Source organism: Coregonus lavaretus (assembly GCF_964263955.1).
Source record: "Coregonus lavaretus genome assembly, chromosome: 3".
NCBI lineage: Eukaryota > Metazoa > Chordata > Actinopteri > Salmoniformes > Salmonidae > Coregonus > Coregonus lavaretus.
Window position 1 is genome coordinate 33,232,875 of NC_139990.1, and position 26,087 is coordinate 33,258,961.

General features: G+C 43.6%; 1 protein-coding gene across 1 annotated transcript; it reads right to left on the bottom strand.

Moving 5' to 3' along the window:
- Positions 1-9,162: 9,162 nt before the first annotated feature.
- On the bottom strand, positions 9,163-22,591 carry LOC311110034 (ephrin-A1-like). Its single transcript, XM_084152963.1, has 5 exons — positions 22,284-22,591; positions 11,685-11,980; positions 11,016-11,081; positions 10,709-10,795; positions 9,163-10,469 (listed from the first exon to the last, which is right to left on the bottom strand). The coding sequence occupies exons 1-5, from the start codon at positions 22,379-22,381 to the stop codon at positions 10,351-10,353; spliced, it is 666 nt and encodes a 221-aa protein (XP_084009089.1). The 5' UTR covers positions 22,382-22,591; the 3' UTR covers positions 9,163-10,350.
- Positions 22,592-26,087: the final 3,496 nt, after the last annotated feature.

A 26,087-nucleotide genomic window follows, 5' to 3' on the forward strand; every position in this document is an offset into this window, starting at 1 on the left:
AGAGAGAGAGAGAGAGAGAGAGAGAGAGAGAGAGAGAGAGAGAGAGAGAGAGAGAGAGAGAGAGAGAGAGAGAGAGAGAGAGAGAGAGAGAGAGAGAGAGAGAGAGAGAGAGAGAGAGAGAGAGAGATGACTTATGCGCACGGAATGTTGTCCTGAGCTGACGAGGTGAGACCGGGTTGGTTGTCTCGGGGTTGGTTGTCACAGTGCTAATTACTCCCAATCTAAATGGTGCTTTGTAATAATTTTAAGGTTAAAATGTGTGAATTCTTTGAAAGAACTCATCCACCTGATCAATTACAGTTTTTTCTGAATGCTTAAGCGCTAATCGTGATTCTTGTAGCACAATTTCTAAAACTATTAATACGTATAGCAAAACCACTCACTGAGTTTGCAAAACTAAAAGCACAAACACTGCTTTGCACTCAGTTTACAATTTTGTAACACACACTTTGCAAAACTGTAGGCACAATTCACTGCACAACACTCTTTTTGCAGAACTTTAAACACAACTCACTGCTTACACTCAATTACCAATTTTCCAACACACTCCTAGCAAAATTATACACATGTATGGCTATCATTAACACTATTTTGCCAACTGTCTGGCACACTTGCACATGTGAAAACTGTTGTAGATAATTAGTTCACTTTGCAATCAGCCTAAGCACTATAAATAAGCCACAGGTAAGCTGTCTGTGTGGAGTACAATGGAAGGAGCAGTAAGAGGGAGAAGAGTGAGAATCAGAGGAGGCCGAGGAGGCCGAGGGAGAGGACGTGGAGTTGAAGAAGTTGGAGGAAGAGGACGTGGAGTTGAAGAAGTGAGAGGGTTAGAGGAAGTTAGAGGAAGAGGACAAGGAGGAGCAAGAAGAGGACGAGGAGGGGAAAGAGGAAGGGTAAGAAGAGTAAGAAATAGAATAACTGATGACATCAGAGCTACAATAGTGGACCATGTCATCAACCATGGGATGACCCTGAGGGAAGCTGGCCAACGGGTTCAGCCTAATTTGAGCCGCTACACTGTGGCAAGCATCATTAGGACATTTCGAAATGAGAATCGGTAACTACTTTGTAGCACTGCCATACTCTAATGAAAAACACAACAGTACCATACATGCAAAAATACTGAAATTGTTACTTTACAGAATTGCTAGACGTCCAGATGTTGGGGGCAGAGGAAGAATGTTCACTCCAGAGCAAGAGACCCATATAGTGAACATGGTGATTGCCAATAATGCAATAAGACTGCGCGAAATACAGCAGCGCATAATTGATAATGACACCATCTTTCAAAATATACACAGTGTAAGTATTTCTGCACTAAGTCATGTACTTGCGCGCCACAGAATAAGAATGAAGCAAATTTACAGAGTTCCTTTCGAGAGAAACACAGAACGTGTAAAGCAACTGCGATATGACTATGTGCAGGTAAGCTATAGTGTCATTGGTTCTGAATTTGGAAGTGCATACTGTAGTGCTGTGCATGGGCCTGATGTGTTGCATTTGTTTTGTCTTGTCCAGAGAGTGATGGAACTAGAAGCAGATGCCATGGGACATGAGCTACTTTTTGTAGATGAGGCCGGTTTTAACCTCAGTAAAACCAGGAGACGTGGCAGGAACATTATTGGACACCGTGCCATCATCAATGTCCCAGGACAACGTGGTGGTAACATAACCATGTGTGCAGCTATAAGCCAAAATGGTGTTGTTCACCATCATGCAACCTTAGGCCCATACAACACTGCACACATTATTGCATTCCTGGACACCTTACATGACATGCTCACTGTTCAGAGACCAGAGCATACCCGATATGTCATCATATGGGACAATGTTAGTTTCCATAGGGCTGCTTTGGTCCGCAACTGGTTTACAGACCACCCATTCTTCATGGCACTCAACCTCCCTCCATACTCTCCATTCTTAAATCCCATCGAGGAGTTCTTCTCTGCCTGGCGCTGGAAAGTGTACGACCGTCATCCTCATCAACAGGTAGCCCTTTTACAGGCAATGGAGGAGGCATGTGGAGATATTGACCAGGCATCATGTCAGGCCTGGATACGGCATTCAAGGAGATATTTTCCCCGGTGCCTTGGACTGGAGGATATCGCATGCGATGTGGACGAAATTTTGTGGCCGGACCCAGAAAGACGACATGATGTAGGCTGATTGTTTTTCTTTTTTTTGTGAAATTACTATTTTGTGTTCTGACTTTGTCTTGGTTTTGATGAGTGTGAATAAACACCAATACTTGAAGTTTGGATCCTTGTATGTTTACATGACACTATGACAAAAGTATGACCTCAAATTGACATCTGTACACAGAGAAAGCAAAAGCCAGATGTGTTTTGTATTCATACCATCAGTGTGTAGTTGGCACATTGTGTGCTTAGTAGATGATGGCTTGTGTTTACTGTTTGATACGAAAACACCATTTTTAAGAAGGTGTGAAGAGTTAATCTAGCTGTGTTCGCTTTTGCAAGAGAACTACAATGTTTTGATAATTGGGTGAAAGGTTTTCTTATTTGTGTGTAGAGTTTTGCAAAAATAGCCAATAGTTACAAAAAATGTGCTTAACCAATCAGAAAAAACTGTAATGTCAGCACGACAAAACGTTGAGGTGAGGGGAATTTATGTTTTTCATGTGATTTCTTTTCTTTTCTTTTCTTATTATTTTATTTGTAAATGTTAGAATTTTGGGAGTATCTATGAACAATGCTTGTTGAAAAGACGAAATGGAGAGCTATATTTCAAACCTATTTCTGAGTTCCTAGCTCAAGCAATGTGGTAACTGACATCTTAATTAGCATTGGCGGGGTGGTTGGGGATGGTTGTCACATGGAATGTGAGGTTGGTTGTCACAATCAACTCCATTATAACATTTTTGGGGGTTGGTTGTGTTCAATTCCTTGGTAGAATGATGGTAACAGAATGACATCACAGGTCCCTGATCTGTACTATACAGAAATGTATAATTATGCATGTCATTCTCTTCATCCTCAATAGGTACACAAGGTAGAAAAATGTAGAATCCTCCTTTGCATGTTTCAGTATTGTTCTACACACTGGCTAATATGCTAATGAAATCCGCCCCCAAACAAGACAGGACCAAATCTGTACCAATCATAAATCTATGTTTCACAGGTTTGTATATCACAGTACAGCAAAGTAGAGCACAGCATAGTAGAGTTAGAGCCCTGCATCTGAATTGTAAGCCCCTACCCATGGCCGCGACATTCAGGCCCTACCCTACTCAGTCCCGATTGCTTCTGCCAAATTTGAAACCCGGCACTGCGCAAAACCCAAAATCAGAAATAACTTCCTCTGTTAGTAAATCCATTAGCTGCTCCTCTTTATCTGTCACTCGCTCCCTGCGCTCAGGCAGCTCCCTCTGCATGCATTCCGATCATGGCGGCTCTGAGTCTGTGAGTAACCATAGCAACGGCTCTGCTTAGGCTGCTCTACTCATGACGAGACATGAAAGAGCAGTTAGCTGTTAGCTACTTTTCGTCACTCTAAACTCTGACAAAACTCAAGGAACATTAATATTTTTGGTGAAATAATCTCTCCTGTCATATATTTGACGAGGTTGAAGCACTTCTGACACCATGTTATGATCTTAGTCAGATGTTAATGTACTGCGCAGTAGAGCTCGAACAAATGGCTCAGCTTCAAAATACCCTAGTTATTGATGTAAAAACAGGCCCTACCCGGTCCTAACCCGATGTATACAGAACAAAAATATAAACGCAACATGCAACCATTTCAACAATTTTGCTGAGTTACAGTTCATATAAGGAAATCAGTCAATTAAAATAAGTAAATTAGGCCCTAAACTATGGATTTCACGACTGGGCAGTGGCACAGCCATAGGTGGGCCTGGGAGGGCATAGGCACACCCACTTGGGAGCCAGGCCGACCCACTGGGGAGCCAGGCCCAGCCAATCAGAATGAGTTTTTCCCCACAAAAGGGCTTTATTACAGACAGAAATATTCCTCAGCTCGGGTCGGGTAGCAGAGCTCTAAGTAGAGTAGAGTTCAGTACAGTGGAGTACAATACAGTACATTATACTGTACTCTACTCTAGTGTGCTCTACTGTACTGAACTCTCCTGCACTGTACTGTATTGTACTGAGCTACACTGTACTGTTTTCTAAGACCCCTTTTCTATCTGTTTAACCAGAAATCAAAGCCTTTGCTTATTCCACATTTCTAGGTTGGAAAATGGTTGAAACATTTATGCCATAATTTCTCAAAAATATAGCTTAGACTCTTAGCTTTCATTTGACACCAACTTTGATGTGCTCCTATGTTAGTGCTCATGGGGCCTTTTACATGGAAATGCCCTTGTCACAATCCAACCTATTGTAACCATATTGTTTGGGAACATTGCCACTACCAGTATACAATAAATCCCAAGCTCTTTTGTGCTTGTGCTATAAAGACCTCCCTTCATTTGCCTCCCTCTCACGCACATCTTTTTTCTGTCACACACCCACACACGCACACATGCATGTGCAAACACACTCATACACACACAAATATACTCAAAATGTAATATGTTATTATCAATGCATAAAATGCAGAATTTTGTTAGGAATATCGTTCGATCAAAGAAAGGCTTGGCTATCTGTATGCTATATTGCTTCACTTCCTGTTACAAAAGGAATAAGCTACTAGCAAACATTGTGACAACCAACCCCATACTGCGTGACAACCAACTCCACGATGGGGCTGGTTGTCACAAGTGGACAGAGTGTGTTTGATGGCTTATAACTAATATATAATAATAATAATATATGCCATTTAGCAGACGCTTTTTTTCCAAAGCAACTTACAGTCATGCGTGCATACATTTTACGTATGGGCGGTCCCTGGAATTGAACCCACTATCTCGGTGTTGCAAGCGCCATGCTCTACCAACTGAGCTACAGAGGACCACTGGCTTATAACTCCATGTTGGAATAAGATATGAGGATAAAAAGGGTCCCAATTTCAACCCAACATCTTGGTCTTTCTCCTAATATTGAAAATAGTATTGTAAGATATACTGGTGCAGAGAAATACACATGAGTAAAAAGTGTGACAACCTACCACGGTCTCCCCTACAGCACTGTGAGAGGAGTGCCGAAAAACAGGCACAAACAAAGCAGAGACCGAGCGAGAAGGGAAGGATATAGGATTACACTTGGGTCCTTGCCAGTCCTACAGGGATCAAGACACAGTGACAGCACTAAGAGTAGAGTTTTCAACACAGACATGAGGTTAAAGCCTGAGAAAGTATAGGTTATCCTCCTATCATACAAAAAAAAAACGTTCCCCTCCTACACAATTCATATTTCACAGAAAAGCTCAAAACCTTGGGAAAGAAGTCAGAGAGGTAGGAGGAGGACAAAGAGATAGGAAGAAAGGGATGTACTGGGCTGAAAACAGACATGAGGGAGTGGGTCAGGAAAAGAGAAAGATAGAGAGAAAGCTAGGGTAAGAGACAAGGTCAGGAAAACATGGTAGATGACCCTGGCCGAGGCATGATGGGTGAGAGGAGCGTGTGACAGAACATTTTGCCAGGAAGAGTAGACCACACCCAGACCACACTCCGATGGCAGGGTTCCAGGATTTGCCCCTGATTGAAGAGAGAGCCTGAGCTGAGCTGCCTGGCTGTGTTGTTGACAGTGACCAGGGTGTCTTCCTTCCTCTCAGCCCCCTGTGACCCTGACCCGTACTCTCTCTCTGTTGTTTTTAGCCAGTAGCCTAGGCAACGGCTCAGGGGGCTCTCCTGTGTAACACTTTGACGAGCTACGTTCTATTTGTGTTCATTTGATGTTGATATATACAGTGCATTCGGAAAGTATTCAGACCCCTTGACTTTTTCCACATTTTGTTAAGTTACAGCCTTATTCTAAAATTGATTATGTTTTTTCCCCCTGATCAATCTACTCACAATACCCCATAATGACAAAGCAAAACCAGGTTTTTAGACATTTTTGCTAATTTGTTAAAAAATAAAAACTGAAATAACACATTTGCATAAGTATTCAGACCCTTTACTCAGTACTTTGTTGAAGCAAAAAAGCAAAAACAGGCTTTTAGAAATTTGTATTAAACACATTTACATAAGTATTCAGACCCTTTGCTATGAGACTTGAAATTGAGCTCAGGTGCATCCTGTTTCCATTGATCATCCTTGAGATGTTTCTACAACTTGATTAGAGTCCACCTGTGGTAAATTCAATTGATTGGACATGATTTGGAAAGGTCGAAAGAATTGTCCGTATAGCTCCGAGACAGGACTGTGTCGAGGCACAGATCTGGGGAAGGGTACCAAAAAATGTCTGCAGCATTGAAGGTCCCGAAGAACACAGTGGCCTCCATCACTCTTAAATGGAAGAAGTTTGGAACCACCAAGACTCTTCCTAGAGCTGGCCACCCGGCCAAACTGAGCAATCGGGGGAGAATGGCCTTGGTCAGGGAGGTGACCAAGAACCCGATGGTCACTCTAACAGAGCTCTAGAGTTCCTCTGTGGAGATGGGAGAACTTTCCAGAAGGTGGTGGCAGCATCATGCTGTGGGGATTTTTTTCAGCGGCATGGACTGGGAGACTAGTCAGGATCGAGGCAAAGATGAACGGAGCAAAGTACAGAGAGATCCTTGATGAAAACCTGCTCCAGAGCGCTCAGGACCTCAGACTGGGGCGAAAGTTTATTTCCAACAGGACATGGACCCTAAGCACACAGCCAAGACAACGCAGGAGTGGCTTCGTGACAAGTCTCTGAATGTCCTTGAGTGGCCCAGCGAGAGCCCGGACTTGAACCCGATCTAACATCTTTGGAGAGACCTGAAAATAGCTGTGCAGCAACTTTCCCCATCCAACCTGACAGAGCTTGAGAGGATCTGCAGAGTGGAATGGGAGAAACTCCCCAAATACAGGTGTGCCAAGCTTGTAGCGTCATACTCAAGAAGACTCGAGGCTGTAATCGCTGCCAAAGGTACGTCAACAAAGTACTGAGTATAGGGTCTGAATACTTATGTAAATGTGATATTTCCATTTTTTATTTTGTTATGCATTTGCAAAAATTTCAAAAAACCTGTTTTTGCTTTGACATTATGGGGTATTGTGTGTAGATTGATGAGGGGGAAAAAAAACAATTTTATACATTTTATAATAAGGCTGTAACGTGGCAAAATCTGAAAAAGTCAAGGGGTCTGAATACTTTCCAAATGCAATGTATGTGCACACACCACTGCATAATAAAGAACTAGAATGAGATTATAAAGTCAGCCACAGGTCAGCCTTTTGTGTTCATACAGTTCCGGTTCCAATAAGCCACTGGCTGCACACACTAGTAATGAGATGCTAGCTAGCTTTCCACAACCACAGTACCGCCCAGCCAGGTTACAGATGCTACATCTTGGTGGTGTCCCAAATGGCACCCTATTCCCTATATAGTGCAGTACTTTTGACCAGGGTTCATAGGGCTCTGGTCAAAAGTAGTGCACTAAAAAAGGGAATAGGGTACCATTTGGGACTCACCCATGACTACCATAACTTTAGATAACCTCCCCCTACGCTCTGGAAACTCCACTCTTGTATCCTACCTACTCCGTAATTGGGTTAACGTATGCTGACGACGACCCATGCTGTGTCCTGCTGATTGATTGGTTGACTCGGTCCAAAGACTCAGGGCTTGACCAGCTGGCTGTGCCAAACCCACTCTGTTGTCCTCCAAATTGTGGGCCTCTCACTGTGTCTCTGACATCAGTCCTGCTTCTATGTTGTGCATGCAGCTCTTATTCAGTTCAACTATGTCTATGACTCCTGATATAAAATGCTTTGTTTGTCCTGACCTATGAGATTGGCTCATAGTATTAGGAAATGGTTGTGTCATATATGGCTACATGTCTAACCGCACTAGCACTTGATGTTTGCGGCCTAAAAACACAATTTAATTTGATTTTTGTTGAAGACATTGTTCTCAGCATGCATTTTCTTGTCTTCGCTCAGTGTCTAGACTGCCCTTACATTCAGTACGGGTGATAAAGATTTTACACTTGTTCCTCATCGCTCTTCACGTTTACTTATGTCAGAGCAGTGGACGAGCGAGTCAGGAGTCAACAGAGGAGCAATTCTCCTCTACAGGCTCCCATTATGTTGAGGCTCTCTGAAGGGTCAACCGTCTGCTGTGCCTAATTTATGACAATCACTTTGAAAACACAGGGGAGTGCTGTGGCACCACCACACTTTGGTGCCACAGCTGCTTTTACTGTCACGGCCGTAAAGCTCCTCTGTGAAGAGAGAGAGGGAGGAGAACAATGGATGGAAATACAAACAGAGGAGGAGAGGACTACTATGGGATAGCAGAGAGGGGGATATGAAGGACAAATGAGGGGGAGAGGGGTAGATATGGGTGGAGGTCCACAAAAGTTGAAATAAAAAGACAAGAGTAGGATCATACCTGTGGTTTTGGACCTCCTTGCCAAAATGGCCAAGCCTATTGTGAATAATGACATACACAGCTCTGTCTCCATTGTAATCCTTTCCTGTCATGAGCCAAGACTTTGGCCTTGGAAAAACTGTCGTGAACATCTGTATTTAACTCAATATTAATATGACTGACCATTATTACAGCTATCGACTGATCTGTTTTTTCTACTGTAATATAATGGAAATCGGGTCATTTTAAGAAGGGATGGGAAAAAATGAAAAAAATGTGGAAAATGATAGTCAGAGAAAGGGAAGAGAAACCATTGGAAGGATGCCGTTCTCATTTTCAAAAATATATATTTTATTTCACATGGAAATGTCACATTTATCATATTTATCAAATGGGTTCTTTATATAATATTCTATATATACATATAATACACTTTACTTCAACATGTACAAAATAAGGTAACACGCTTTCTGAGAACAAAAAGGATTATGTTAGTCATATACCGTTGTGTCTGTCGTTCAAACCACCCTGTGAAGTAAGTTGAGCTTGGCAGCTAAGATTGGTGCCGTGTCTTGTGATTTCAGTGAGTGTAGTCCTATAACCTCACCAGAGCAGTATTTCCCAAGACCTTTGCTTTATTGTAAATGCCGAATTGCATTAAAATGCAACCAAATTGTAAATTATGTCCAATCAAATCACAACTATGTCTTTGAATAAAATGTCTTCCTTTTTTACTTGGTTAACTTTTTAGTGATTGAAGTAGAGATTAGATGCAACAAACAGTGTTACATAGTGAAACACTCTGGCGAGTGCTGTGGTTAGTATAGATCAGTCTGGGTGATCTAGTTTAAACAGTACGAGTGCATGATCCGACAAAACAGAGAAGGCCCGCCTTCCGCTGCTACACACAACATATCCGTGTTTGATTTTGGCAGATTTAACATTTTGTTTGACCTCTCTCCCTCGCACACCTTCTCTGTCTCACTCTCTCACTGAGACACTCATTCTCCCACTTGGAGAGAGCTCACTTTCCAACAGTAAACATAGCATTTGTTAAACATACAGTATTATGTTATCTTTCAGCTGCAAACTTTTATAAATTATTTTCACAAAATGTACACAACACCGTTCCTTTCCATGTAGTGTCTCCCTTTATGAGTCTGCATTGTGGTGTCAGTCAGACTGTACAACTGAATAGTGTGTTGCATGTCTGTTGTTGTGCTGTATGGTTAGTGCTGTGAAAGCATATGGTCAGGTCTGCACAGGAACATTGATAGGTAGCTAACACATTCCCTGCTTTTGTCGGTGCTACATTGACAAAGAATCACTTGGACATTTAGTGCCACTCAATACCAATACAATAACAATACAATTAACAGTACACAATAGTCAAGGTTGGAATAGAATAGTTACATACTGGAGAGATGATCACTGTATTCTTTGGCTCAAAAGGTTAGAGAAGATGATGCACTAAATGGTGTTTTTTCTAATACAAATTCATATAAAATACAAACAGTTGTCCATATAGGAAAGTCCATTAGCTTCGTCTTCAGTGATTGTTCTTCATCCATTCCAGATTAGGTTCCTCTTCATTTTTTCCCAAAATGAATCATGTTTTTTGGAGGAGAAGAGTAAAACAAATACTAACATTAAATAGAACTAAATCTGTCCAGGAAATACTGACATCATAAAAAAGAGAGGACAAAGATGAATTCCTCCTCACAAAACTCCAATCAAAGTCTCACACAGCACACTTAGCGAATGTGTGTCCATCTGTATTTACAAGATTAAAAAGGTCCCTCTCCCAGTGACCAGCACTGGGCTTTGAGAACTGTCTTCTGTGTCTGTGGTTCCCCACAGGCCAACTTCATTGTAGTCCCTCCAAGTCTATAGGATTTGTAGTTCTTTCAGAGTCTCACTGTTACAACAGTAATAATAAGACTGGTACCATCAATGAGAGGATGGAGAAGGACGCTGTCGAGACTGCCAAATTTGTCCGCACGCTTTTCTGGACCTCTGGCAGGATTACCACTGGGTCATCTGTATGGAGAAAATATAGAATATACATTAGTACATGTTAACCCATCCTTAATCTGAACTTCAAGGGCCAGTTTCCCAGACACAGATTAATCCTAGCCCTGGATTAAAAAGCATGATCAATGAAGAATCTCCACTGAAATATCTTTAAGTATCATCTGGCCACAAACGTTCAGTCCTAGGGTCAAGTACAACTGGCCCATAGAGAGTCCAACTGGTCCATGGTTTGTTCATTAACATACCAGCAGGCAGTCTGTTAGAGGCGTTGTGTGCTCCACCCCCAGCTCCAGGTGCAGCTCCTCCAGTTGCAACCCTGGCCTCTTGAGAACCTGGATGAGAAAAAGAACAATCAATCCCTCTGCCTTACTGCAGCCTGGAGCTAAAATCATCATCATTATCAAACAAAGGCTACATTCCAAATTGCACCCTATTCCCTATATAGTCCACTACTTTTGACCAGGGCCTGGTTAAAAGTAGTGCACTATGGGACGCAGACAAAAGCCTATACAGTGCACTTCTCCACCCAACCACTAGGGCAGCAAAACTTACCATCAGCAGCTACGACGTCTACCCTGAGCCTGAGGCACTCCTGTCCGTGGTGGTGCAGAGGTTTGGCTGGACAGGGGAAGGAACAAAGACAAGCGTTAATCACAGACAAACTAATGCACTTATCCTCCTGTGTAGCCTTAATCCACCTCCACACACACAGACAGACAGACAGATACACATGCATGGACACACACGCGGCCTGCAGCCATCTGTGAGCAGGCGGTGTGTCCCGTCGCTCATCTAATTACAACACACTCAGGGTCACGTCATCGACTCTCTCTGGGTGACTGGGCCACCGGCTATCTGCTAGCTAGCTAGCATGTGAGCACCAATGCACAACATAGCACGCTAACATTCACTGAATGGTAACAGAAGACTTCAAGATGGCGACTTATTTGTGTGGGAACTTTGCCAAGGGTCATAAGGTCAAACTTGACTGTATACACTTCTATATCGTCTGCAGTGCTTTTCCCGTCACATTTTTCCTGATTTAAAGGGACTTTCATCCCACTCTCATTTTGACATTAGACTACTTTTGAGGTCTGAGAACATCTAGCATACGTTGACTTTGGGTTGAAGTGTCCCTTTAAGTTCTCTTACAAATTCTCTAGAAATAATTAATTCACATGGATAAATAAATAGTGGACTATCTGCTAGCTTGACACTTACAGATATAGTAGTAGCTCTCTCCCTGGCGGAACTCCTTGCCCAGGGTGAAGGGGGTGAAACGCTGGAACTTCTCTGAGAACTTCTCGGCGGCGTGGGGGGCGAAGGGGTGGCCGCACTCCCAGCGCATCTGGTCGTAGGACTGAGGCTTGCAAGCGTCGTAGTCCTCCCGCTCCACCATGTAGAGCACGTAGCGCTCAGCGTCCTGCGATGCCACCTCGCCCAGCGGGTAGTGGGGGCACACAATGTCCAGGTAGTCATTCAGCCGCACCTCCACCGCATAGTCGTCCCATAGGAACCTGAGGATGAAGAGCAAAGGGGGACAGAAGGGGTTAGTTGAGTCACAAGTGGCATCGGGATTGATAAGTACGGCGATGGCTTCTGAGCGGCAATAAAATACAACTATCAAATTTGTGATTATGTAGCGACCAATGACGTGAGCCCAGGATTCAACAGGGGAAATCATGGAGGAGACGGAGAGGCATGAGCAGCAGGCCGGGAGAAAACACTAAGTGGGGAAGTGAGCTGGGTGGATGTGTGCATACATATGGATGATTGTGGACAGCAGCAGCAGAAGCGCTGGGCTGTGCTGGGAGCTAATCCTGAGTGCACATTGATCCCAGCTCCTCCTGGAACCCAGCGATGTTTACAGAAAAATATTAGCAGTCAGTCAGGACACCGGGCCGGGAGATGAGTATCGACACTAAACTGCAGCCAGAGCTACACACCAGGCAGGCACAGACAAGGGATGCAGAATGCCTAATCACAAACACACACCACCGCCACCACCCTAAAGACTGAGAGGCATGAATATGAGGAGGCCAGGTCTCTTCTGAGCATTTCCCCCTTTCATTAAGGACAGACGGACAGACAGACACACACGTCTGGTCCCTGTCTGTTTCTGTCTCCTGCCACACTCCCCCTCTCATTATAGTACACACACAGGGAGCAGAGACAGTCAGACTGTCTGTCTGTCTGCCTCTCCACCATCCCTCCACTCCTCCTCTCCAAGCTTTTTACAACAGCAGTCCTAGGGTGGATTTACATTTGTAAAATATGTGAGATCTATCTTTCTTCAACATCGGATTTGCAACTTTTCTGTTCACACTAGCCTTGGATGTGATTCATGCTTCATGTGTGAGTGCAGCTATTAGCATACTGTAAATGCCATAGTATATAGACAAACTAAATAACGATAGCAATTCAAACTATACAGGAGCTTCTCATCTAAACCATATTGCACATAGTGTTGCAAACTTGATTAAATGTAATGAGTCACAAATATATGGATATTTTAAAAGCCTTTAATTTTCCATTTGGCTAACAGAGAAAGAATGCTGTCTACTGGTATTAAGGTAATTAAGGTAATTATTTAGGGAACATGTGGTGTGGGAGGACCCTTGTCTTTACACTGTTCCACTCAGAGGGGGGTATGAGGTGTAGATGTCCCCTAGTGTGGGAGACATCTCTTAAAGAGAGATTTGTATCTGTCTCTTCACACTCCACAAGTATCTCTCCTGGACCTAGTTTGTAGTAGTGTAGAGTAAGGAGGCCCCTAGATCCACCCAGTAAAAATCACCTACACTCCACCCTCCTCCCTCCCTCTCTTTCTCTACCTTTCTTTCTTTCCTTTCCCGTAATTCTTTCTCACAGAGATATGCATTCATCCCCATCCATCACCACATACCAACCTGGAGGGAGCAGTAGCTAGCTCTAGTGACACCACCACCCCCCTCACCCAGTGTTCAGTTACTCAAGCTGTGCTTCTCCATGACCAACTCCTCCTGCCTGAATCTGTCTGCATCACCAGGGTGCCCAGAGTAACGGAGAAGTGGAGTAAACTCACCCGGCTTAAACTGTTTTCACAACACGCGCCCCGAATGTGTGTCTTAGATAGAGTTTTATTGCTTTTGCAATGAATACATGTGCAACTCTGCATTTGGGGTACTCTCACAAAGCCAGCTATTGTGTGGTGTGTTATATCCACACCCTTTTACACCACACAGCTCTGTGAGAGCTCAGTTGCTCCATAGCCCTGGGGTGGGTATTTGCACATCTGCCAATGAAAACTCCACATTGGAGCCATTTTGGCTATAGGGTATTTGTTTTTTTGTTGAGAATTCCAGCTTCACCCCATGAAAGCAATGAACGCAACAAGTTACATTTGGGATGTGTTCCGGGGGGGGGGGGGGGGGGGGTTAGTGTATGTTGGTGTGACAAGGTCCATATGTGTGAGTAACGATCAAAGTGCATGAGCAGAGAGAGGCCCCTGTCGCTCATTGGCTGGTGTTGTTGCTTGTTGCCGGTGCGGTGGACCCCCTGGTTAAAGGACAGACGCTGTGGCTCCAAACTCCAAGCCGCTAGTGCCCACTGACCCTCCCCTCCAGCACAACCCTCTCTGCCTCCCTGCTTTCTCTCAATGCAGATGACCAGATTAACGGCACTGTGACAAGAGTAGTTATGGGCCGGTCAAAAGAGCAACTGTTTCTCTCCGTATACTAATGAAGCGCGTCAACTACCATCTAGCTGCATAATAGTAGCATATTAAGCACAGTGCCAGTAATTATTATTCCACTGACTGTGTTCTAGGACAGTTTAGTTCTTATCTACAGTTTGTCTGGCTGCCACACACTGTTTACAAATTCTACTGTAGAGTGGTCATTTTGCCTGCCACTCGCAATTCCAGCTAAATCAATAATACTATTGAGCAAACATGTTTGTATGCTGTGTTTGACCTAGTATCCTCCTCAAACAGTAACCACACGACTGAGCACGCACACACACACAGACCCCCCCATCCCACGTGTTCATCAAAAGGGGGGTGCAATTAAAACACAAAAAGGGGGTATTAAAGTCACCCTGGAGGGGGGTAATTATGCTTCCCCTCCCCCCCCCACCCTGCCCCCTCAGGCTGGGAGTGAGGGGAAGGGGGGAGCCATGTGAATGAGAGGGTCAGGGGCCTCTAGCTGCGAATGGCTTTGATCTGTGTTAAACTTTGTGTGTGAGTGTTGCAGTTGCTTCATCAATACTACCATTTCATACAGTGGTACCATTCACACCCTCATCTGATGTAATATCTCACTAACCAAAATGAACAGGTGGATGAATGCACACCCCTGAGGGGCCCCTTTATTAATTGTAAATAGTTTAATTATCCTGGGGGCTTTTGTCTTCTAACGCTTTGGCATTAAATGGTCCTCAGCAGCCCGACTGATTAAAGGCACTTCAAATAATGCCTGACTCAAAAGTTTTTAACAACGTAAAACATTGTCACCATTACTCTGGCAAACTAAAAAGCTTCACTCTCTTCCTTTCAGACTCCATATTGAAAATGGTGCCTGAATTGCCTCTCACTATGGCTACAGAGCTGATTTATACTCTCTGTTGTTCCTGGGATGCTCAGTTTTAATGACAGCAATGTTTAGCGCCTGAGCAGAAATAACTACAGGGAGGGGTGACATTCTCTGCTTATGGATGACTTGTGGAACTATGACAGATATGCAACTATGTTTGTTTGTGTGTGTATTGGGTCTGCTGAGGAAACTGTGTGATGATAAGGGGGGATAATGAATGACATCGATAGCAGACAGTGAATGTCGTGGTTGTGCGTCTGTGTCTGCCTGTGTGTTGTGTCTAGTGAAAAATAGACTCCAGACTGTTCGAGCCTCTTCCTCTCCTCCTCCAGAGTGAATTATTGATGTATTAGAGCCTCTTCGGGAGCAGGAGCCTGATCTCTCTACTTTAATCTCTCTGGCCAGTGTTTTACTTTCTTATTCTCCTCTACCCCCTCCCTCTTTCATCTCTGCACTCTACTGCCCTGTGGAATGTTGAACCTCTGAGGGGAGGAGGGCTCACTCAGGATCAAAGGTCAGACAATCACAGTCAGCACCAGAGGGTCTTGTACACACACGGTCAGCAAGTAATGTGCTGCTCCCGTGCATTTAAAAGCCCAGAGATGGATGTTGTGTGGAGAATCACCTGCTTTGAGGTTCAGTTTTAGTCTATTTAAAAGCACATGAGGTTCCACCAGCTGACAAGCTCACAACACCGGAACACTGTGACACTACAGAACAATCCCCATCAAAGCCCTACTACTCACCCTGATAGAGTGAGACCAATGTTAGTCTAGAGCCATCGCCCATCACTCAACCCTTGAGCAATTACGCTTACCTCTGATATTATTTTTTTTCCCATTGGGTTATAATGCCACACTAACACGTCCTAAGAGGTGACTGGTCGGCATTACGGATGAGTGGATCGGAATGCCGGGGACCGCCTAATCGGCTCGTCCGAGCCCAGATTATTGGGTGGAGCAACGGCTGAGCTCGGGTCCATTCAGCGGCACCAGACTCTGCCTAATACAAGGGCTTAGAGCCGACACCGAGGCCCAGAGAGGGGGGACAGGAGTGGGGGAGACAGGGAAGAGGGGCAGGGTGGGGCCCTAGGTCCATTGTTCCAAAACAGAGAGGGGGTATTACTCTGGACTTTGGGACTTCAAAAAGGACTGGACACAGTGTGTGTGTGTGTGTGCGCATAGGACCATGGAGGGGAAAATGGGAAAGTGAAAGGTGTTAAAAAAGATAGATGAAAGGGGAGGCATTTCTTTCTGAATTTATACTCTGGAAAACAGTTAAGAGATTGAGAGAAGAGAGCGACTCTGAAATATAAGTCCGGCTGTGCTGTAGTGCTGGTTCACGTTTTTCTACACAGCTACATTTCTCTTTCATTTCATCTCTCCATCCATCCATCTCTGTCAGATCTCCCAACCCTCTCCCTGTCTGTCTTTCATCACTCAATAAGACCAATAAATCCATATTTCATTCCAACCCCTCCCCTCCCCTGCCCCTAGCACTTGCCAAGCCAATCAGAGCCGGCCTTGTTGGAATGCCAAATATGTGAGTTTGTGACCCACCGTTTGTAGAGAGGCTAGCACAGTTAATAGAAACAAGAATGGTCCAACTCTCTTAGCCCCTCCCTCTTAACATAATATTCAGAGGCGCAGGTTCATTCTTGGGTTGTGTTGACTTCTGTCATCAATCTCTCTCCTTTCTCTGTCACTTTACCATTGTTCATTCTGACAGCACCCCTGGCCAAAGATTTTAACTCCTTCCCTCCGACAAAGTAACCCCAGAGTCCACCAGCAACATAATTGCCTTATCTTGAACAACTGCGGGGAGTTAGATAAACATGTGTGCTCTTTCCAACTGTCTAACACAGTCCCCAGAGTCATTTGTACTTCTGTAAGAGCCTGACCAAAAAGGTCACCACTGACATTACATTTATCAAGAGGCAAATATCTGTGTTATGAAAATCGATTTTGCCAAATTGATTTCCGCAAGAGAAACCTTGTTTTTATTAAAAAAAATCCCCAATCCTCGCTCAGTCGAGCCTTGTAGCATAATGAATTCCTCAGAGAGTATAATAGTCTGTGAGCATTGACCATTGTTTGCCTGCCAGTGGCATTGAGACTGTACAAGTAGGTTTGGCTGAGATGAGATTCTATTCAATGCAGAGGTCATCATTACACATCTTGACCTCCAGGGGGCACAAGTAACTGAAGCAGTGGGAGAGCGAGAAGGGCCCATACTGTAGACAATATGCGTGCAATCGCTGTGGGAACAAGTTAACAACCATAGTCCAGCCATTTCACCAACAGGACAAACAACACACAATGACCCTTATTTACACGACATTACACACATAATGCCCCTTTTTCAGCTACAATAATTTACCCCATGGAGTTCCATACACACACACACACACACACACATTCTCCTACACACTTCATTACAAATGCATGGATGCACGCAAATACAATGACTATGTAGCTGGACAAGTCTGGACACACACACAGTTCCATGTTTCCCAAATTACTACATCTGTTTACCAGGAAAGTCTTTCATACTCAGTACTTGGGGTTGAAAGGTTGTACAACATTGAGGAGGAGGAGATGGAGAAGAGGAGGAGGAGGAAGTCTGGCGCATAGATAAGGAAGAGGCAGGAGAGACACCCATGGGGTTGACTGAGGTGAAAATGATCAGAAGGAAAATCTTGAGGAGAGAAAACCAGTGGAACACACACACACACCTTATCAAACAACCAATCACTATCAATCACTATTCATCCAATTACTCTCACTGGCAGGAGACACATTTTGTTAATTTCTGAAATGACCCTGAGAAAATATAATCAACTCCTCAGTGTGTAGCAAAAGTAATAAGTACAGGGTTCAGTGGTTGCGTGTGCAAGTGTGTGAAAATGGTATTGTTTATTGTGTAGACAGGATATGCCATTTCCCGGGAAAAGACTAGGCCAGGAAGCTCACACTCATAGGGAAACATGCACATACTACCCCTGTGAAAACCTTTGGCCTGATTCACTATCTTACTGTGCTCAATACAATGTAGCAACCTTCTGTCTCCGACCCAGACAGAAGACAATGAAGATTATTGAAGAAAAATCGGCTGACCTGTCATTATGGTCGTCGAGGTAAAGTCTGCTTAACTGATGATTATCATCTATAATACTGTCTACACACCCCACTGATCATTGAGCCTATCGCAGCAGATTACAAGTAGTCCGCAATCTCAGCGTGTTTTCTCTGATTCCAATTTACTAGACAGAGATTAGGGAGCAGATTATGGGATTTGGGGGAGATGGAGAAACAGAGAATGAGTGGGGATGGAAGAGACATTCCCAGAAATTACTAGAAAGGGGGTGGAAAAAGATGGGAACAATAGGGATTCGAGAGAAAAGGGGAAAACTGCCCTTTTTCGCAGAAAAGAGGAGATGAGGGCGATACAATTTAGATTGCTTAGAGAATGTAGAAATCCCATCTCGCACACCACCTACTGTCACCCGAAGACGTGGCTAGCCAACCCATTCTCTCTCTCGCTACACACACACACCTTTGTTTTTCTCAATTTCACTCCTTTCAGAGTGGCAGAGCAGAGTTCTTAGACTGGCTCAACCACTTCCATTGCCTCATGAAAAAACACGAGGGGAAAAGCATACAGAGTGAGCCAAACAACTGAAAGAGGGGGCGAAATAGCTTGGGTACATTGAAAAACCCATGGTGGCTGGTGGAGGGGAAAGCTCAAAGGAGAGGTAAAGCCAAGAGAAAGAGGGCAAAGTGCCTAGTGGCGAATGGCTATGGGTGCCAAAAACAATAAAACATGCACACACCTCTTAGCCTTCTTTCCTCCTTTCTCCTTTTAGAGAAGGAGAGTAGGAGGTGAGGAAATAATAGACTGAAAAGAGGCAGCATGTAAAGTTGAGATAAAAGGCAGAGAGTGAGCAGAGGGGGACCCAGAGACAGGAGGAAGAATGAATCTCCCTGAGGCAGTTCCAAAGCCGTGTGAAGAGGGGAGGCCTGAGTGGCGGCCAGCATTCAGAGACCACCGCAGTGACAGAATGACTGACAGACTGATAGAGGCAATGGCACTTCATCACCGTGTGCACTCTGAACCCCAATCAGTCACACCAGTTACTATTCTGTTCTGAGGCACTCTGTGAAGAGAATTCCCCCAATTTGTATGGGAAGCACTACAAAAACAGCCAAATTGTCTGGACAATGCTTGCAAAAATCACTCATATGGGTGAAACTTACCATAACAATCACTCATTCAATGCAAATACACCATAAAAATCACTTCTTTGGATGAAATACGCTATAGAGATATAAGTAATTTGAGTGAAAATATCCTAGAGCTCATTTGGGTTAGAAAAAGCCAAACATTAACGAAGAAGATTAAACCCAAAAAAAATATTACATGTGCAGCGAGAAAAAGTGATTACGTTGGAAATATGTGATGAGAAAAAGCCATTAAGTTGGAAAAGAGGTGTAAATAAAGTAGGGAAAATGCTAAAAAGAGAGAATGTTCACTCTAGCATGAGGGAGTAAGGAAAGAGTTAACATTGAACACGTTGAACTTTCTGCCACTGAATCAGCTTGAACAGGGAACCAAGCCAAAATGAGGAAGGAGGCGGTGGAGAGAGGGAGAGACAGGTACAGGGAGGAGGAAGAGGGAGGTTTACTCATGCTCTGTCAGAAGAAGAAAAAAAAACGTATTTTACCCAGAGAAGGAGCAAGCTGAATGAGTAGGCTACAGCATAGCTTTACTTTGGGGTTAGGAAGTCCATAGAGCACTAGAGACAATGTTAACATCAATCACAGCAATGCAGTGCAGCAGTGTGTAAGCGTGGAAGTCTGGGTTAATGTGTGTGTGTGAGTGAGCCAATGAGTGAGTCAGTGATTTAGGAGCTTGTGCTTTAACACACTGCCTCCCGCATGGGACACACCCTTCACACAGACACGTACACATGCATACGGACACACACAGAGAGCAACGCATACTGATAGAGCAACTTCTGGGAACCAATGTGAATGATTAAGCCCTTCTTAACCTCAGATGCAAGCTTGCAGGTTGACACATATAGGCACGCACACAACAACCCAGCCAATGCACTGTCAGAAACAGATCTTTGTTGGACTGAAACACAGCGGTAGCTCGCTCACTAGCAGCTGCGACCTTGCAGTCAACATTACATAGTACCACACCAATGCATAGTAGAGCATCTGTAACTGACACACACACAGTATATTCCATATAGGGAAGCAGACAGCGTAATTTGTTTCCACCTAACTGACCGAGATGATCAGTCTGTTGTCGATTAGATGAACTATAGCTTTCCAATCACGACCATTGATTGATAGGCCACACAAACTGAGGGAGAGGGGGAGGGCTGGGAGGGAGTTGACGCAAAAAATGACTGATAGAGAGAGGCAAACAAATCAACAACAGAAGCTTATCAAGCAACAGTTGGGTGGGGGAAAACAGATTGAGAGAAAAACAAGAAAAGAAGAGGAGAATTAATGAAAAAACATCTCTCTCCCGAACTCTCCTTTACTTCTGCGAATGTGAGATTAAGTGCAGCCAGAGGGAGAGATTTAGTGCAGATATCCAGTAAAAGTGTGGGGATTACGTGTTTATTTGGAGAAATGACGATCATTGTTGTCCCTGCATTGACGTAACACGCTTACATCTGGGACTGGTAACTTCATTCTCTGAGATTATGACATGGATGTGTTTCTGAGAACAATGACTGCAGTGGCATTGCCTTACGGGAAATCTCAATGGATCACAGCAAGAGAAACTAAGTTTAGTACTGTAGGAATGTGAATATATTTGTGTGTGTGTGTGTGTCTACAAGACAGGACGTGTTTGCATACAAGTGAGAGTGTATGCCTTGCTGTGATTGATTGGGCTTTGCCTTGTTTGTGTGTGTGATTGAGTGAGTGAGTTTGTGCCAGAGTGTGTTTGTGTCTAAGTGTGTGTGTTTCAATCTCACCCCCCCACACGTTCCCAAATTTTCACCCCAACCACCATCAACCATAACTCTAATTGACCTCTACCTATTCAGAGTGGGCTCCAAACCCCAACAATTTGGGCTTCAATCTCTCCTTCCCAAGCTATCCATCTCACTCCCATAATATGACCTACTGGGCAGGCTTCAAGTTACCTCCTCGGTTTCATCATTACACCATTATTCCTCATCTTACCACCTGAAATATGAACCGTCATATGTCTCCCTGTACTGTCCCGTCAGCCCATCGTAGATCCAGTGATTTAGTGGACAGCCTAATGAAAATTGAGACATCAACGCCATCAGAGGGAATGGGTTTTGCAACCAATATTTCTACACCACACTGACGGACTCACACCTTTAAACCAACACTGAAATATTCCACTGCCCTCCTCGAGAATTTACTACCATGGTCACGTCTCTGGGTGACTGTTTTAACGCCTTGGGTAAAGATAGGCATACCCATTTAAAAGGTGATATCTGTTGATACAAATGGAATGTGGAATTACATTTCTGTTAGTTTGGTTGGGTCTTTAAATAGGAAATGTTATTATTACTGATTATTACATAGATATTACACTTAATAACTAATAGTTGCTAGTCTTGGTGTAAAGGTAGTGCTAATAATAATGTTCCTCCCAATCCATAACCATCTGTCCTTGAAAGTGGTGTAACTTAGATGGTAGCATATCAATAAATCAGATTTATGGCATAACTATGTGTAACTACCAACTCTTTCCAAGCGGGTAGACAGACAGATTGTAGAAAAGTTTCCAGCAGGCAGTAGTGAAGCCAGTGACCAAGAAGATACTGTAATTGCCCTGCATTATAATGACAACAACAGTGGCCAGCTGCATATATGCATTTCCATCAGATTCAGTAGATTCAGAATGTAAACCAGTTGAGGAAGTAGGCGACAATGCATTTAAATACCCGAACAATCACATTAATGCAGTTCACTAACAGGTATAGGCTATTGCATAGTCATCGATATGCACAGTCATAAACAGGTAGGCTACTGTAGCATTGTTGCGCATAGACTAGCTAGCCGACAATCAAATCAGCAAATCATGAAAGTAACAATCACAGCTGCCGATCGATTGTATCTTACTACTTTGTTACATTCGCTTACTACTTTGTTACATTCGCTAATCGGATTTGCAAAACTGTTACAAATGAACAGTAATGAAATATAATGACTAATAAACCTAAGCGACCACAAAAAGTTTAACTTACTTGGTGTTTGTTCTATTCCAATATACGCTGTGCCTTTCTGCAGATGCAAACCAAGCGCAGAGACTCCCAACGAAGCACAGGCTCCAGACCAAATCCATTGTGGAGTGAGGAGGATGCGTGCAGAGAAAAACCGGTGAGTCTTGCAGACAAATCAAACTATGGAAAATATATATGCGCCCGTTAACGAGTAGGTTGTTTACTAAGGAAATGTACTTATGCAAGCAATAGCTTCAAAAGAGAAAGAAAAAAACGAAGCACTCGGCAAAATAACACCTGGTTGTTTCAATCAAGCTCAGCCCGCAGTGAATGAACAACAACTTGCGTGATTTCTATGTTTGTGGAACGCCTGCTATCATTAACCACGCCCCGCTATGAGTGAGAACCAATGGGAGGACAAAGCGCCTAGTTTTCCACCTCTTGTTTGTTAGACGCGAGATGCACGCCCTCTGTGGTACAGGTCGAAGAGGGGAATTTCTAAGAAGTATTAGGACCTATTCTATTAACGATTTATTTTTCCAGACTTATTCGCAGTAGGGACTACGTCAATGTCGATATATCGATTACATGATTTTCGCAGAATCAAACGACCCAATCTGAGGGAAGTAAATTGTATAATAGCTTTCCAACACAACCACTTTATAGTGGTCAGTTAACACAGGGTTTCCCAACTTTAGGCTATATGCGTAGCAAATGGCACCCTATTAACTACAAAGTGCACTGGCCAAAAGTAGTACACTATATAGGGAATAGGGTTCCATTGGGATGACATTCTATTCTTGATTCTCATTCCTCAATTTCAGTGATTGGTTTTGTGTAGGTCTGGTGACATTGCCAACATGATGTAGGCCCATAGACATAACATTTAACTGGGGTGCATTTACTGTTGCAGTATTTGACATGCAATCCGATTAGTGCATATTACTTACAATGACAGGTTACATTTAAGCGAGACATTAAATCCAAACAATCCGATTAGCGCATTTAACAAACCTAATCAAGTAAGACCTCAGTTGGCTCGGTTTAGATCCGTTACAAGTAGGGATCCGGAGTAGGTGCAGATACTGGACTACCTAAAATGTAGTAAAAGCAGTGAAGATCTGTTCCAAATGTATCTACTGAGGAGTAAACCTCTGAGCTCTGACGTACTAATGAGGCCATAAAGCACACATACTTAGGCAACATACATTATTTTGGATACTGTATAGGAAAAGAGCTCTGTTTGGTTAGTTTATGCCCTATTTGGATGTTGAGGACCTTACATTTCACTTTCACTCAGATAGCAATTAAATAACCACCTTGGGCAGACCCTACTATATGTAGTAGGCCTACATTGCAAACTTAAACACTTTGCCTACCTCATTTAGCAAAGTCAAATGGTTCTGAGTCTGACAGGTAGGTAACATTACCTTTTAAGTCTCACAGTTTATTTATAATTTCAACCAATGGGAATATGAAGTATTACACAAGGCACCACTGCACAACTGCACTGCACAATATACTGGTATATCTGTTAAATTCTAGATTGGTTCTATTCTAGGCCTAATACAGATATAATTTGATTTGAGTATTTATGAATAACACTTTCATCTCATTAGATGCATTTTTCAGAATCACTTTTTGCATTTGTTCTTTGTTTCACTCTGAGGAAGATAAGTGGGAGAGAGCCTACTGTCAACGTAATTGAGTTTTGCATCGCAAGTAAGGGAAATTGCACTGGCAAAGCTTTTAACGTACTGTAAGCACTCATGTCAAAACATCATCCATACCATACACATGAGAGGATATCTTCATAACTTATCTTCCTTCTAACACTGAGGTGTGAATTGAACTGAGAGATTAATGGGATAAAGGTTGACAAAGTCTTTCTAAAACTTTCTTTGTCAAACCTACACAATCTTTTCCACAAAAGAAATCCACACACCACAACTTCAGAAACACATATGAAGTACAATGTGAATATACACTGCTCAAAATAATTAAGGGAACACTTAAACAACACAATGTAACTCCATGTCAATCACACTTCTGTGAAATCAAACTGTCCACTTAGGAAGCAACACTGATTGACAATAAATTTCACATGCTGTTGTGCAAATGGAATAGAGAACTGGAAATTATAGGCAATTAGCAAGACACCCCCAATAAAGAAGTGGTTCTGCAGGTGGTGACCACAGACCACTTCTCAGTTCCTATGCTTCCTGGCTGATGTTTTGGTCACTTTTGAATGCTGGTGGTGCTTTCACTCTAGTGGTAGCATGAGACGGAGTCTACAACCCACACAAGTGGCTCAGGTAGTGCAGCTCATCCAGGATAGCACATTAATGCGAGCTGTGGCAAGAAGGTTTGCTGTGTCTGTCAGCGTAGTGTCCAGAGCATGGAGGCGCTACCAGGAGACAGGCCAGTACATCAGGAGATGTGGAGGAGGCCGTAGGAGGGCAACAACCCAGCAGCAGGACCGCTACCTCCGCCTTTGTGCAAGGAGGAGCAGGAGGAGCACTGCCAGAGCCCTGTAAAATGACCTCCAGCAGGCCACAAATGTGCATGTGTCTGCTCAAACGGTCAGAAACAGACTCCATGAGGGTGGTATGAGGGCCCGACGTCCACAGGTGGGGGTTGTGCTTACAGCCCAACACCATGCAGGACGTTTGGCATTTGCCAGAGAACACCAAGATTGGCAGATTCGCCACTGGCGCCCTGTGCTCTTCACAGATGAAAGCAAGTTCACACTGAGCACATGTGACAGACGTGACAGAGTCTGGAGACGCCGTGGAGAACGTTCTGCTGCCTGCAACATCCTCCAGCATGACCGGTTTGGCGGTGGGTCAGTCATGGTGTGGGGTGGCATTTCTTTGGGGGGCCACACAGCCCTCCATGTGCTCGCCAGAGGTAGCCTGACTGCCATTAGGTACCGAGATGAGATCCTCAGACCCCTTGTGAGACCATATGCTGGTGCGGTTGGCCCTGGGTTCCTCCTAATGCAAGACAATGCTAGACCTCATGTGGCTGGAGTGTGTCAGCAGTTCCTGCAAGAGGAAGGCATTGATGCTATGGACTGGCCCGCCCGTTCCCCAGACCTGAATCCAATTGAGCACATCTGGGACATCATGTCTCGCTCCATCCACCAACACCACGTTGCACCACAGACTGTCCAGGAGTCGGCGGATGCTTTAGTCCAGGTCTGGGAGGAGATCCCTCAGGAGACCATCCACCACCTCATCAGGAGCATGCCCAGGCATTGTAGGGAGGTCATACAGGCACGTGGAGGCCACACACACTACTGAGCCTCATTTTGACTTGTTTTAAGGACATTACATCAAAGTTGGATCAGCCTGTAGTGTGGTTTTCCACTTTTAATTTTGAGGGTGACTCCAAATCCAGACCTCCATGGGTTGATACATTTGATTTCCATTGATAATTTTTGTATGATTTTGTTGTCAGCATATTCAACTATGTAAAGAAAAAAGTATTTAATAAGATTATTTCATTCATTCAGATCTAGGATGTTTTGTTTAAGTGTTCCCTTTATTTTTTTGAGCAGTGTATGTCAACTTGGGTAATAACAAAAATGTCTCAACCTATTTTATACACAATTACATTTATTCTAAATTACTATGTAACAACATGTTAACACAATGTTTATACTGGACTAAGTACAATGTTACTTCACACATAAGAGCAATTGAATATAAAGTGTTACCCAAAATAATAACAATTCCATTTACCGTACACCATGTATGCTGCTATGTCATTTCAGATATAGACCTATCTTTATTAGTTTTTAATAATAATAATAATATGCCATTT

Coding starts and splice junctions, on each gene's coding strand:
- LOC311110034 (XM_084152963.1), bottom strand. CDS start 22,381: ATGGATTTGGTCTGGAGCCTGTGCTTCGTTGGGAGTCTCTGCGCTTGG. Junction 10,796..11,015: donor AGACGTCGTAGCTGCTGATG/GTAAGTTTTGCT, acceptor TTTCTCATCCAG/GTTCTCAAGAGGCCAGGGTT. Junction 10,470..10,708: donor CTCTAACAGACTGCCTGCTG/GTATGTTAATGA, acceptor TTCTCCATACAG/ATGACCCAGTGGTAATCCTG.